The sequence below is a fragment of the Rhinolophus sinicus genome, chromosome 16 (genome assembly GCF_057876585.1).
Source record: "Rhinolophus sinicus isolate RSI-liver-muscle chromosome 16, RSI-T2T, whole genome shotgun sequence".
NCBI lineage: Eukaryota > Metazoa > Chordata > Mammalia > Chiroptera > Rhinolophidae > Rhinolophus > Rhinolophus sinicus.
The window spans coordinates 21,792,257-21,808,236 of NC_142516.1; the positions used below are offsets into that span (position 1 = coordinate 21,792,257).

The 15,980-nt window shown below is 39.4% G+C and overlaps 1 protein-coding gene across 2 annotated transcripts in view; it reads left to right on the forward strand.

Moving 5' to 3' along the window:
• TMEM245 (transmembrane protein 245) overlaps positions 1 to 15,980 on the forward strand; it is an 86,868-nt gene that overhangs the window by 54,775 nt on the left and 16,113 nt on the right. For both annotated transcript variants that reach the window (XM_019734185.3, XM_019734186.3), the window contains 3 exons: positions 10,282 to 10,382; positions 11,749 to 11,923; positions 13,044 to 13,238. In XM_019734185.3, coding sequence (XP_019589744.3) covers positions 10,282 to 10,382; positions 11,749 to 11,923; positions 13,044 to 13,238 — 471 coding nt within the window. The remainder of the gene's footprint in view (positions 1 to 10,281; positions 10,383 to 11,748; positions 11,924 to 13,043; positions 13,239 to 15,980) is intronic.

Genomic DNA, 15,980 nt, shown 5'->3' on the forward strand with positions numbered 1-15,980 from the left:
CATTTTCTCTCGTTCTGCTTTCTTAGAGTGAACCACTTGCTGACCATCCCCTGAATGTCTGTCATTGAGTTGTCCTTTTTTCATGGCATATTTGGTATGAAAACCAAGTTCTCCTTTGTTTTAAACTTAATTCTTTAACGTCACGATTGCTTGCAATTGGTAAGCATAGCTGTGACGTGTACCTAGGTCCAGCTGCTTGAAAGCACAGTCCCTTCTGGTGGACCGCGATAGCTTCTTCCAGGAGGAGCCCGTGAGGGGAAAAGATGATGAGTTCAATGTGTGGTTCCGTTACACTGTTCATATGGACACATGAAGCTGATGGCTGAGAATTCAGGTCTCGGCTCAGGAGCGAACAGGAAGAGTGTGGTCATCTACAGAGATACGAGGAAATATATGTCTTTCTACAAATTAGATTTGCCTTATCTTCTTGGGTTTGCATGCACTAATTATGCACTCTAATTATGCCCATGTCCAAAGCATACTGGGACAAAACCCATTCATTTTATCATCTTATTTTTAATACAGAGAAAAATTTTCACAATCTTCAGTACCAGAACTATAATCCTAATGGTTCTCAAAATGAATAGAATTTTGTGAGTCTGAAAAAATATGCTACAGACTAGAGAACTTGTTCTATCCTGGGCCATTTATCTTACCACAGCTACATCAAGTTATATAAATTAAAGGTTGTAATTCAGGATGATTTTTAGCAGTCTAAGTGCTTTTGGTCTATTTATTTACTGGGTCAAATTCACGACTTAAATCGAAATGTACAGGTTTTATGTACATACCTCTGAAGAGCCTCCATATATATATATGAGAGCAGTGGGTTCTAGTTCTAAGAGCTCTTGTTAGACTTTTCATTTGGAAGGATTGTGTTCAGATGGAATATGTTTCTTCATGGAGAAAAATTTTTAAGAGGAAAAATGTTATAGAAATGATTATGAAAATATTTATTATAATGTCCTGAGAGTATAGTTTAGCCTGCAAATTATCAGTGATATCAGATTTTATAAACACCAATCATTAGTCATCGTCAGTGATGCAGGTAAGCTGATCATTAAGCTCATATGGTCCATTAATAAGTTAAAAGTTGAATTGAAATTGGGAGTTAAGTGCATGACCAGCCAGTAAAAACGTCTTTGGTTCTTTGAAACCAAAGCTTTGTCTTTTGAAATATGTGGCTCCTTTATAATCTCTGTCTCACTGAATTTTTGAACCTTAGTTGTTATTCACACTTCTGAATAGTATTCTAAATGGAATACATTTGTGATTGTGTGTTTGTTTCATGAATTTTTGAGTTAGTGGCATGCGTCCTTTCTCCCCAGACCATTTTCCTCCCCTCGAGCATGTTGTGTCCTGAATGTCTGCATCACACCCTCCTCTCCTGATGCTCCCATTCTGCTTGCTCTGGTGGAGATATTGCACATTACTAAGTTGCATGTTGTCACGGCCTCAGTGCAATTTAGTGTGTGTGATATTTTCACATGAGTGCATGCACACGGGTATGGCTCTTGCTTGTGGGATCACAGCTTATCGGTACCTATGGGTGGGAGTTCCGATGAATTAGATGGGAGACTGTATGTACTGTGAAATTTTCATTTGGAAAGTGAACTTGCTTACCACCGCTACCCACCCGTTTTGGAGAATTAAAAGTATTTGGGTTAAAAAAAAAAGTCAGCGTCGCCCATTTAATGAATCAGTATTTCTATTTTTTGACTTTTAAGTATTTTTGGAAAATAATTGTCATGGACTTAAGGTTGTAAACATTATTTATTTAAATTAAAATGTGTAAGAAAGAGTTTAAAACTGTTAGAAAATGTGTTTTCATTTATTGGAAGAGCTCTCGCTCCTAATATTGGAATAAAGAGACAATCTCTTATGCATAATTGTGAAAATTAAATTAGCTAAATTAGCTAGAGTTTTAAAATAATAACCAAATCAGTAAATATAATGCCTATTTACCCTACTGGTTTAAAGATTGGTCTGATAAACCTAAACTTTTACTTTTGTTTCCAAGGGAAATGACCTTAAAAAACTTTGTCTTGTATTTAGTTTCTCATCATGTTTCTTTAAAAATTGCTAAATTCATTTTAATAGGCTTATAATAGAACTAGTGTTGAGATACAAATGTTTGCTATTTGCCTATATAATTGAAACAACCCTTTGTTAGTTTTTTGGTTAGCATTAGTGTAAGCATCCATGATGACTAAGCATATCAACGACACAAAACCATGTATTAATGAGATAAAAATATTGAATCACTGTCTCCAGGTGATCTAATGTGACGCCATGGTTGTACGCTTGAGTGTGTGACTCACTCTTTCCCGTGGGGATGGAAGGTTTCCATGTGAGCGGCTCCTCTCTGTGCCCCCAGCAGCCCTCTAGGTCTGCGTGCACAGCATGACGTTCCCCTCTGGACGGGACATCCAGTGACCACCAGGTTTTTGTACCTTTTATGCAGAGCTTGGTCTCTGGGGTGGATGAACCAGGAAACTGAAAGAGATGTAACTTCTCAAAAGAGGTTAGGTAGTAATCAAGGGAGTTGAGGGATGCTTTTCCCGGTTGGTAATTTTATACAGTGGTCCCCTCTCATCCTCAGTTTCACTTTCTGTGTTTTCAGTTACCCGTGGTAAACTGTGGTCCAAAAATACTAAATGAAAAATTCTAGAAATAAACAATTACTAAGTTACAGATTGTGTGTTGTTCTGTGTAGCGTGATGAAATCTCACGCTGTCTCACTTCTTACTGCCCGGGATGTGACTCATCCCTTTGTCCAGCGTCTCCATGCTGTATACGCTCCTGTCATTAGTTACTTAGTAGAATCATCAGTTGTCAGATCGGCTACTGGGGTATCGCCGTGCTTGTGTTCAAGTCACCCTTAGTTTACTTAATAATGGCCCCAAAGTGCAAGGGTAGTGATGCTGGCAGTTCAGATATGCCAGGGAGAAGTTGTAAAGTACTTCGTTTAAGTGAAAAGATACATATGTAGAGGAAAAAAAGCAGTATATGTAGAGTTTGGTGATATCTGTGGTTTCAGGCATCCAGTGGGGGTCTTAGACCATATGTCCCGGATAAGGGGCACTGCCGTAGGCGCTGTCTCTGGAGGCTGGCCTGCCCCCTCCACTGGCTCACCTACTTGAGACCCAGTGTATTGCAGGGAGGCTTGAATACTGATAAGTACATAATAGCTCTTGTTTCCTAGGGGAATGAGAGTCTGATAGTCTTCCTATCTGACCTTCAGAAATAAAGGGCCGAACCAGTGTAAGAAAATGTTAGGAGTAGGCAGAGTTTTATTATGAACTCGACTCTCTTTTTTTTCTTCTTGGACTCGTGCTTCCTACTTGTCTGCTGTCTAGGGCCCTGTGTACTCTGAGGGCACAGAGCTACTTGACTCCAGTTTCTCGTTCTCCCCACCCCCTCCTTGTTTCAGATCTCATCCATTAAAAGCAGGTCATCTGATCATACCCTGAGTTGTCCGGCTAGTTTTCACTCACTCAGTTTAGAAAAATTAACAAGAACCATCTGTTGGTCAGAAATGAGAGAGGGCTGATAACTGAAGTGAAGTACGTGCTAGGAAACCTGTGAAAGAATAACAGTTTCAGCTTAGAGTTTATAAAGGCTGTAGACAGAGAGCTGGTTAAGAATTAAAAGCCTAACTAATTGTTTTAAAGCAGTTCAAGCCTGTGGTGCAGAGGAGTTCAGAGACAGAGTTGTGTAAGTGAGGCTTGGATACACAACTGCAATACAGGTTAAATATACAATAGCAATTATTAGAGAGAAGCTGAGAAGCAGACAGAAAGCTGACTATGTATGCACTTGGAGTTGTTTTTCCCAGAGATGTACGCTTAGGTGGAGCTGTTAGTCACAGAACCCTACCCCGGAACGGTCTACAATGTGGTGCGGGGCCGGGGAACGTCTGTAGGACTGACAGTGGAAGGTCTCTGAGTGAGGATGTGGCCTTTTAGAAAACGGGAGCCTCCAACTCATTGGCTGCTGTAGTCTCTTCCTCCATTGAGCAAAATCAGACCTGCTGAGTCAGTGCAGCTGAGCTACCAAAAGAGAGGGTGGAAAGAGCCTCCAGAATCTTCTGAATTTGGTTCGTTTCAAATGCTGAGTGCTGGGAAAGCTTGGAGAACAGGCTGTCAATAATCTTTTGAGAGTCACTGAAAAGAGAGGTCTCAGAAGACTGAGCCCAGGCAAATATTCTTCTTTTCAAAAGAGAGGATTGAGGTAGAGTGGAGGAACGCGTACATATTAGACTGGTGAAGTTGAGATAGGTTTTCTGGAAGTTTCTATAGTAGGTGCTTGATCATAGGGTTGTGAGCAGTTATAGAAGGAAGGGTGATGCCCGATGGCACTGTGTATTCACCTAGCACAAGTCATACGTAACCACTCTTAGAAAATGCCTCAAGTCATAGCTGTTGGGATTTTTGCAGGGGATTTGATGAAGAGTATCGTAATGTCTGTTTTTGATGGCAAAACGGGAAAATGCTCCTTGCATCTCAGTGTCTTAAAAGGGTTGATTAATGGGTTGATATCAGTGAGTGAATGAAATGAGAGAACGATCTGTCATTGGTAGGATGGTAAGAATATTCTTACATTGATTAAACTAATGATTTCTGGTAACCCATTCAAACTGTATTGTGGATGTCATTAGTTTTGTGCCTGATAAAGTTTTGTTTCATTGTGAAATTAAATTATTCCTAGCAGTCTTTGAATTTTAGAGTGCTGAGAGATGAATGACTATATACTACTCCGTATCTTGGGTTATTGCTCATATAGGCTGCTCAGTACTTTACAATTTAATAGTATATGTGCTGCCGACGCGAGCACAATACCTTACAATTTAAAATAATCCAAAACTTTGTGGTATTTTACTTGAATTCTCAGTATCGCCATGCCCTGTCATGCCACTAATAAATGACAGAACTGGAATTCCAAAGCAGTTTGTGACAGAGCAGTAGAGACTTTTCAAGTCTCATGACTTCCATTTCCCTGTTCTTCTGATTCATGTCCTGTTACCGTGTTTCCCTGAAAATAAGACTTAGCCGGACAATCAGCTCTAATGTGTCTTTTGGAGCAAAAGTTAATATAAGACCTGGTCTTACATTATGTTCGGTCTTATATTATGTTAAATAAGACTGGGTCTGTAAGACCGGGTCTTATATTAATTTTTGCTCCAGAAGATGCATTAGAGCTGATTGTCCGGCTAGATCTTATTTTCGGGGAAACAGGGTAGTTCTCCTTCCTTAACATTTCTCATTCATTTACCTCATTCTTTTCTTGTTTCCTTCCTCACTGCTACTCCTTTAGTTCCCACTGTTGTTCTCTTAGTTCTCGCTTCTATATTGGGCCCGTGGCCTCCACTCACATTCCTTCTCTCAGTCCATCTCTACCCTAACATTTGCTGAGTACTCACTGTGTGTCAAGCTCTGCGTTAACATGCTTTGCATATGTAATGTCACTGTTAGGCCCCCTCATTCATCCAGAAAAGAAACCTCTGGTCAGAAATCAAATGAACCTGTTAAACTGGGAGTACAGTTCAGTTAAGAGAAAAAAAAAGCTTAAGGTGAAGGGCTGAGTTATTTCCGGTGAAAAGGCAGGAATAACCCACTGGAAATGGTTGGATCTGTAGTACACTAGATCACTCGGGTGTATGAGTGCTCCCTTCCAATCCAGGCACCCATGTCACTGAAGGCCAGTGTGGGACACAGGAGTTCTCCCTGTCGTCGTGCCAACAAGGCGTGGACGCACATGCTGTGAGCACCATACGTGGCTTGTCTCCTCTGATGGCTTCTCTGGTTTTCTGCCCCTCACCTCTGTGATCTCCTTGTATTATCTAGAACACTTCACTCTAATAGAATGAAGAGGACCCCAGTTTGTCTCAAGATCGGTATACTGAGGCCCAATTTCCCTTTGGAAGTGGTCAGCTGGGATAGCTGTTATCACGTCAAGGTCCTGGCCAGGACCAGAGCCAGGCTGTCACGCAGCTGCCCCTGCTTTGCTGTTGTGTGGGCTCTTGGCTTTGAGAACTGTGAAGTACCCGAGTGACCTGCATAAGAATATCTCAGTAATGTGTAATAGAAATCGAGACCAAAAATGAATTTTCACCAACATCTTGGCTTTTAGTAAATTGGGTGCTTAGATTTAGAGTTAGTATATCAAAATGATCTCGTTCACAGGTCCAACAATTTCCAGAAGGGTTTACTTGCCTTTTAACTATGAATAGCTCAGGTCCACCTTGCCCTTATTTTGAGCTTTTTTCATCTCTTTTAAAAAACCATACTGTACTTCTGGTTTAACAGATTTATCTGATTTTTGACCAGGAATCTATTTTCCGCATGGATGAGAGAGACACAACAGGGAATCAGTGGTCGTATCACTGGGTTGTATTAGTTTCCCATTGTTGCTGTAACAAATTAACATAAACTTGGTGGCTTAAAAAAGACAGATTTTTTTTTTTATCTTACAGTTTTGGAGGTCAAGAGTCCTATAATCAAGGTATCACCAGGGCCACGTTCTTTCTGAAGGCTTTAGGGGAGAATCCGTTTCCTTGTCTGCTCCAGCTTCTAGAGGCCGCCTGCATTCCTTGGCGTGGGGCCTCTTCCTCTGTCTTCAAGGCCAGCTGTGTAGCATCTTCTGTCTGTCTTACTTCTGTCATCATGTCTCCTTCCCTGATTCTGACTCTCTTGCCTTCCTCTTTTTATAAATTTTTTTTATTGAGATAAAATTCACATACACAAAATTCACCATTTTAAAGTGTACAATTCAGTGGTTTTTAGTATATGCACAATTTATTCAACTGTCGCTACTACCTACTATCAGAACTGCCTCCCTCTTATAAGGACTTTTGTGATTACATTGGGCCCACCCAGTACCCCAGGGTAATCTCCCCATCTCAAGATTCTTGACTTAAATCACATCTGCTAAGTTCCTTTTGCCATGTAAGATCACATATTCACAGGTTCTGGGATTAGGATGTGGACATTATTGTGGGGGCGTTTTCAGCCTACCATGTGGGTACTTGGCAAGTGTTAGTTTCTCGTAACCATACCATCCCAATTCAGCTACACTAAGCTCTTGGGGTACAAACTTCTAGATTCTTCAATGTCGTCAAAATCTGAGTGCCGATCAAGTATACGGACCTCAAGAACTCTGATAACAACAATAGCACCAGGAATAGCTATTGTTTATTGAGCATTTAATGTGCGCTGGGTCAGTTAGGAAGGCCTTCAGATACATTGTCGTTTAGCTTTTCATGAGCTGAATTGTCCTTGCCGCCAGTATCCACCCACATAACGCTAAGTATGAAGTGTAGTCTTAAGCTTCGAGGAGATATGGTGTGATATAGCCCACAGTGACTTCTGGTTGGGTGTCCATGGGGTGTGGGTTTTCTTTGAATTGAGAGATCAAAACAGTTACTAGTGTTTCTCAAAAAGTTAAACCAGTACTATATGATCCAGCATCTCCACTCCAAGATATTTACTGAAGAGCAGTGAAAGCACATGTTCACACAAAGACTTGTGCTTGCATGCTCACAGCATTATTCATAACAGCCCAAACTGGAAACAGCCCAAATACCCACCAACTGGTAATGGATAAACAAATCACAGTGTAGTCACAAAATGGAATACTACCCACCAATGAAAAAGGAGCACACTACTCCACAGTGTGGATGACTCTCAAAAGCGTGGTACTAGGTAAAAGAAAGCAAATACTGTACCACTGAACTGTACACTTACAAATGGTTAAATGGTAAGTTTCTTGTTCCATATATTTCACCCCAGTTTTTAACAATGCTGTGTAATGTATGATTCTGTTAATATGAAATTCTAGAAAAGGCAAAACTGCAGTGCCAAAAAGCCTATCTGGTGGCTTTCAGAGCCCAAGGTTGAAGGAGGGATTGACTAAAAAAGGACATGAGGAAACTTTTTAAGGTGATAAATGCTATCTATCTTGTTTGTAGTGGTGGTTGTGCAACTGTATACGTTTGTCACAATTTACTGAACCATATACTTAAACCTGCTGAGCTTTATTGTTTACAAATTATAGTTCAGTAAAGCTGATAGAGAAAAAAGAGAGGACCAAAAAATGGCTAGGACTTTGAGGGAGTTAAAAAACTTGCTTAGTAGTAAATCGTTGGAGGGTTTTTCACTGCTGTTTTATAAAGCTTGTGTATCAGGTCATAAGTAATAAGATAGAGGGGATTTGGGTTACATGAATATGTTTAGTGACTGCAAAAACTGTATAATACATTTAGGGTCCACACAATTACTTTAAACGTTTTCTTAGTGCGAATGTCACGAACAGGCAATATTCCCAGACATTGATGAGAGAAGACTGCTGTTTCCTGCAAGTGGTCCTTTTTGGGTTGAGCTTTGCTTACTTGCCACCGAGACAGGTGATTCAGTTTTGATATTCTGTTGCACCTATGATGCCAGCTTATTTTTTGGCTTAAACTTTTAAAAAATAATACAAGGTTGATGAAAGGACCACATCTATATGTTTTCTCATTGACTTCCCCAGTTCTCTGCTTTTTTCCTTAGACTTGATTCTCATTAATCTCTCTGTGATATTTGATCTTATTATGATTTCTTCCTTCTCAAAAGCTTCTTTCTCCCGTGGTCCCTGGGAATACCACAGTCTAGTGATTTTTCTTCCTATTACAGAAATGATTTCATTATGTCTTTGGCTGGTGTGTCTTTGTCCTTGGGTCCTTTATGAAAACCAGCCCATTGCCCCATTTTCGCCAGGTCTGCCCTTTGGGATATCGTATCGTTTCCTGCGATTAATCCAGTTTGGTGCATCTCAAATCTCTTGTCCTGGGTTCTCTATTAAACCTTGTCTCTTATTTCCAGCTATCTCAGGGCATTTTCATCATCCGTTTTTCTAACCCTTGCCCAAACTAAATGTATTCCCTTTTCTTCCATGTCCTCTCCCATTCTGTGCTTCTGTATGTCTTTGAGACACTGCCATTCTTTTCCCCTCAGGTTTAACTTGAACTTCTGCCATTTTCCTTTTCCTCTGTCTCCTGTATTCAGTTACTATTCAGATCTTTTATATTTCCTGTGGGCTGTCTCCCGTCCTTTCAGTCTTTTTGATACCACTTTAAGCTCTGTCCCTATTGTCAGAGGTCACATGGCTACTTTAAGACATTCTTGAATGAAAGTTGCTGGTCGGGATGACAAAGAAAGTTTCACAATTGGGGAGCCACTCTGGCACCAAACCCATGTCTCAGAATCTTATTAAATGACTGAATCCCTGGGCTCCAGAGCTTGACTGTGCTTCTAACAGTAAACCTCTTGGGATGCTTTGGAAAAGCTTGCTGTTTCCTTTTGTGTGTACAGTGTCACCTTTGCTGCCACGGCCTGTGCGTTTTTAATTACAGACAGCTTTTCCTTCTCTCGTGAGTATGAGGGTCCCTCTCCTGTGTCCTGCAGAATCCTGGTTTTTGTAATTTTGTGATACCTTGGGATAACGTAAGGTTTGCTGCCTCTGTTCTCTCTCTGAGCGGTTCTTTTTTTCTCCTCCTTGCAAAGTACTACCTTAATAATTTTCCAATTGAAAAGCACAAGTGAAGCACCCGAGATTGCAGATTTTCATGTACTTCATTCCTGTTAATTACCGAATATGTGCGTCTGTTTTTATCTCTCGTGTATTTTCCTCTCTGATTTTACTTTGGAGTTAATAAGGTTTTTTTGTTTTCATAATTTTTTTCCCAGGGACCTGCATTCTTTGATAGTTAGCATTTGTAGAAGTTACTTTGTAGGCTTGGTTGCATAGTGGAAGAAATGTGGGAAAATTTTGTTCACAAGAGAAGAAAAACCGATAAGTACAAGTCATGTTGTCCCTCACTCGCTCTTCCCGAAGGGGAGGGCTGGCCAAAGCCTGGATGTCTTCGAGTTTAACTCGATTTGCAGAAACGTGATATTCCCACTTAATATTCTTTCCCTCTATTTTGCCGGTAAAAGGTCTGTTTTAGAAATGAAAAGTTGATTTATTATTTCAGCAAATAGGGGAATTTAAGGCATTTTATTTCAGTTATCTTTGCACCAGAGAGAAATTTAAAGAACAGTTTAGTCAACGTATTTCCCGGTTTTAAAATAAAGTCTTTGTTTCTTTGAAACAAAATGAAAACATCATTCTCAGGCATTGGAAAAATTGAAGCTATTAACAGATTTGTAATGAAGTAGCCAGACACGTAGAAATATTGATTTTTCTGAATCACAATATAATACTATGTTTATTTGCTTTCCCTTTTATCTTTGGGCATTCTAGAGGGGTGTTTGATGCGTCCCTCAAAATGGCTGGCTTCTATGGACTGTACACCTGGCTGACTCATACTATATTTGGCATCAATATTGTCTTCATACCATCAGGTAACAACTGTTATAACTTCCAATATCCTCCACTTAAGGGAAGTTAAGCTATTTTACATACATAGGGAAATGTCATGTTCGTCAAGTTCAAAGTACTGAAATTTGAGATCTAATCTCATCCACATTAGGGGCAGAAATATGATTTGTAATGTCTTTTATTGCTGTATCCCCAGTAGCTAGAACAATACCCAGCACATAGAAAGCACTGCAGAAGTATTTGTTGAGTGAATGTCCTAGCACTTAGCACCTAACACCTAGCACTTAATTGGTACTCAGTAAATGTTTGAATCAAACTGATTGGCAGGGAACAATGAGTCAGTCAAAGAGCTTTGTCCCATGAAGGATACTGTGGGGTGGGTGGGCAAAATTAATGCTGGGGGGCCCCTAAGCTGTCTCCACACCTCTTGAGATCTATTCTGATAATACCCGTGTTCCATAAGCACCGGGATGGTTTAATGACCATCTTTTAGTTTTCTTCTATGTGATCTGCTCCTCACCTTCCCCCTTTTCTTCCTTCCTTTCTCTGGCTTTTCGTCTACCTAAATCTATCTGCCTTCCACATTTACCTCTACCACCGTTTTTTTTCTTCTTTTGTCTGTGTCTGCTTCCTTATTTACATTCCCAAGTTCATTCAGGTTCTGTCCTACTTTGTTGGTCACGAAGCCACCCTCTGACGTGCAAGCACCCTGAGAGCGTGTGGAGGTTATTATTTTACGACAGATCCGTGAGGCAGGCAGACGAGGTGATGGCCTTGTTGTATAGATGAGAAACCAAAGTTTCCTGAGGTCACATTCCTGGTTCATGGTCAGGAGCAGAACTAGAATCCATGTGTGCTTGACTCTTAGCCAGGAGAGCCAGACCATCTGTAGAGTGCTTGAGCATAAAGTTCTTGGGGACAAGCTTGGAGTAGTTTCCTTTAACTAGCCGGGTGTTTTGGTTATTTTTAAATCGCATTTCATTTTTTATTAGAAAGATGCAAGGTAAAGTATATGTACTCATCTGAGATATAGAAACGAATTTCTGATCTGGCTTTGGGCTCAGTACAAATTGTGACCAATGTTCTATAGTTAGTTCCATTATAGGATTGTGTATTAACTAACCATTGATTTAGAAGAACAAATGTAGGGCACTAAAATTTTGTTGCTGAAGAGTAGATTCATGAAGTAGACAACTTTAGATTTTTTAATAACAAGATTTAAGATATTGGACCTTCATTAAACAAGGGTATATCATTCCCTGAAAATTTGAGTTGGTACTTGTTGCACTTGTTTCAGTGTGAATTTTTACGTAGGAAGAGCTAGTGCTTAGGTTGTTGTGTTACTGTTTTGATGATGATGTTCAGTTTCTTACTTTAATCTGTTCCTAGCTTTAGCAGCAATCCTTGGAGCAGTGCCATTTCTGGGGACGTATTGGGCAGCAATCCCTGCAGTTCTAGACCTGTGGCTTACACAAGGCTTAGGATGCAAAGCCATCTTACTGCTGGTTTTTCATCTCTTGCCCACATATTTTGTAGATACTGCCATCTATTCTGATATATCAGGGTAAGTATTCCACAGAACTTATGAAGTTGCTAGTGAATCAGATTGAAGGATTTCTGTGGCCATTTTTGAGGATGTTTTTCTTGTTGTTTTGGGAATGGGAGAAAGGACAGGTGGTAGGATGTTTTAGTAAAGCAGCCTTCTATGATCCCACTAATATAATCAGAGTTTAATATAATAAATATTGTTTTCAAGGTATTTTGGTGTTATGCAAGTATTATAAAATATGAGACTCTGAGTTAAAACAAAATTGTGAATAGTTTTCTGATTTAGTGACATTTAACCTAGGAAAGAAATATTGCTAGATGTAAAGTATTTTAAGTAAATTAATGAGTTAGTAATTATTTTCAGAACTCTTTGCTTTTGGAGAACAACTTGATTAGGTTGTATGTCTGGCAATTTCCACGTGAAATCGAATCTCATCAAGTTATCTGACAAGTCGAGCTATCAAGATCTTACACATCTGTTACCATTATCAGTGTGCTGTGCTGCTATAATCCATCTTATTTCATTCCGGTTACGTCAGTGATACTGTGATAAGCTGGAGGGCAATTATGACTCTCCTGTGAAATAAAAATCTTGGGCTTTGTGACAGGTATTTTCCTCAGGAGGCTTTGTATCATTACCTGTGTTAAAAACTATATTTTAGGAGGTTGCCAGAAGTCTAACCTACGCGTAACAGGGATGCTCTTGTATTGTTGTCATCTTTAAAAAAGCATAATTAATTGAATTACATGCTAAATTGTGCCCACTTAATTATCCTTGATGGAAGTGAACCGAACAGGTGACTAATACAACCAGTCCTAAGCCAACATTAACCCTGTTCAGGCAGCCACGTGATGGGTGCAGGGTACCTGTTACCATTCCTGCCTTCACTCCTTCAGTTGCTGGACCTACACAAAGGCAAATGTCACACACGTTATGTAGGCAAGAACAATTCTTGCATCTCAGTAGTATGGCAATGTCCAGTTATCCACCTGAGATAATCTAAAGAAAGCTGATAATGTAGTGGAAAGCCTGGTGTTTTAGAGAATGACCATTGTGTTAGGGAATGTGTTTCAGATTGACTCCAAGACTGACGTTGGTTGAAAGTCATGAGTAACGTATGTGCTCTTCATTCCAGAGGCGGCCATCCTTACCTGACAGGCTTGGCCGTGGCTGGCGGTGCGTACTACCTCGGCCTGGAGGGAGCCATCATCGGGCCCATCCTGCTCTGCATCCTTGTGGTTGCTTCCAATATCTACAGTGCCATGCTCGTGAGTCCCACGAACTCGGTGCCCACGCCACACCAGACCCCATGGCCTGCGCAGACTCAGCGGTGAGTTAAAGCGGAACGGTCAGAAACCGTCTGTAAATTGAGCTATCTTGCCCCTGTGTTTTTGACTGGAATAGTCTGTCTGCATACAGGTATTTTGAGAACCCCTGCTCGACTAAAGATTACAGAAGACATAAAGTAAATAGAAATCATTTGTTTGCAGACTTTTGGGTTTCATATACATTGAACATTTACAAACTAAATTGGGTCAGAATTGTTAATGTCACGGAAGACCAAAAATAAACAAAATAGTTGAAAGACCATTTTGGGCCTCGGTATAGTTGGTTAAAAGAGACTCAAGAAATAAGACAACCGAACGCAATGTATGAATCTGTGACAGAATCCTGCGTTGGGGATGGGAAGAGTCTGTAAAGAACATTTCTAGAACAATTGGATAAATCAATAATGGACCGTATATTAAATAATATATCGATGTTAAATTTCTTAGCTGTGATAATGACACTTCGATTTTGTGGCAGAATATTCTTTTGGGGTGAGATGTCAAACGGAGAGAGGGAGAAAATGACCAGCAAAATGTTAAAACTGGTGAATCTAGTTGAAGGACAGATGGTTGTTAATTGTAGTAGTCTTTCCATTTTTCTTTAGGTTTATAGTTAAAAAAAAAAAGTTAGGGAAAATTATGAGTATGCCAATATGGAGTTGCAACTTGTTATTTTGCAAGTACAGGCATTGAAATCATAATTGCTGTCATCTACTATAACTACTATTTCGTAAAATAAATTATAATGTAATACAAGTTATAATTTAAAACATTTTTCTGATTGTCTCATACTTTTAAAACACTTTTTATTCACGTATATTGTACATATGATGAAATGCACATCTTGAATACACATCTTGATGATTTTTTCATATGCTTCTACCATGTAAACACTACCTATATCAAGATGTAGAATATTTTTATTCCTCTAGAAGCCTTCCCCATACCCCCTCTCATTTAGACTCCTTCTCTGCTAATATTCTGACCACTGTCACCTTAGATTAGTTTCACTCGCTTCTGAACTTCATACAAACGGAATCATGACAGCGGCATGAGAACACTGGCTAACTGCATACCCCCCTGTTCCTTGGGTTCAATTTTTCTATATGCTCGAGTCAGGCCTCTTTGGCTCAGCATTGTATCTGTGCGATTCACCCATGTTGTTGCATATAGCAGTTCATTCCTTTTTCATTGCTGTCTAGTGTTCCAGTGTTTGAATATATCACAATGTATTTATTCATCGTGGCATTGGTGGATGTTTGGGTAGTTTTCGGTTCATGACTGTTATTAATCAACCTGCTATGAACTTTCTTGTACATGTCTTTTGGTGGACATGAATCTGGTTTAACTTTACCGGATATTTGCAGAACAATTTTTCTATATGGTTGTACCAGAAATTACATTTTAACACAAAAGTAAGAAGGACTTTTAATGAAACAGTAAGAAGTCTCAGAATAAAGAATATTACCTTTCCAGAGACTATACTTATTGTCCTTATTATTCTCAATTTGAAAACAGTTTATTTATTTATGTTGTTGTTGGGTATTCTAGTGTAATTGAGGAGTCATTAACAAGTTGATTCTAAAAATGTATTTAGTGAAACTTTTGTATTTTTATTAAATTTTTTTAAAGCATGGGTCTGCTGATTTTGTATTTGTGTTATATTTTGTGAAGAAAGACATGGTCCTTTAACTCAGGACAAGTAGTCAAGTTTCTGAGTGAGAATAGGTTGGTAAGAGGGCCATTTCAGCTAATGCGAGGCACTTACTTGATGGCAGGGTAATGTCAGTTTCCTCAAAACAGAATAAAAGGAGAGGTACTTAGGTGGTTTTAACGAAGCCTTTACCATTTTGGAGTGGTGACACTTTGATATCCTTTCCGGCCTTTGCCTCTCAAAGGCAAGTATTTGGGTACCTGAGAGGCCAGTGGACAGTTACCTGACAGCGGCAGAGAACACTGGCTAACTGCATACCCCCCTGTTCCTTGGGCTCACCAAACAAGAAGCACAAAGGAAATGGGTTGGTCAGTATTTTGCTGTTATGTTACGTAAGTATAGTTGGTACATAGTATTATATTAGTTATATTCCGGGTGCACAGTATAGTGAATTTGACGTTGTTTTAGAACAAACTTTTTACGATTGTTAGTAAAGCAAGACTTAGTTTTTAAGATGAAACAAAAGAAACTAATATGAATTCTTCTAGAGGCAAATGATCTCTTTCCTTTTACCCCCCTCTGAAGGTAAAATGTTAATTAGGTGGTATGGGGGGGATGAACAAAGTAATGTGAGGACCGATATAGTAGCCGTCATATTTTTTCCTTCAAAGTTATGTATGTATGTAGTTTAGAGAGTCAAAAATTTCTACAAAGCTTGTGGTGAAAAAAGGCAGTTCTTCTCCTCTCTGCCCCTTCCTCTCACTTCTAAGAAGAACCACTTTTCGACTCTTATTTGATACTCACCTCTATAGCTTGAAATAAACTGTTACTTCTTGATTTTTTTTATCACATATAAGCATTATCAGTTTGCTTTCCACTTAGAAGGTGAGAAATTACCTTTCACTCCTGACCTCCCAATATTATTAAACTGTGATATTGGTTAGATCAGTATTCAGTGTTTACATTATTATGACTCTGGACATTACCTTCGTATTTCAGCCTGCTCGTATATTCTGTCTATATTTCCTTACCTATATAACTTTTTGCGTTCCTTGGAGTTGTAAAGATACTCTTTCTTATTTGCTTTGTT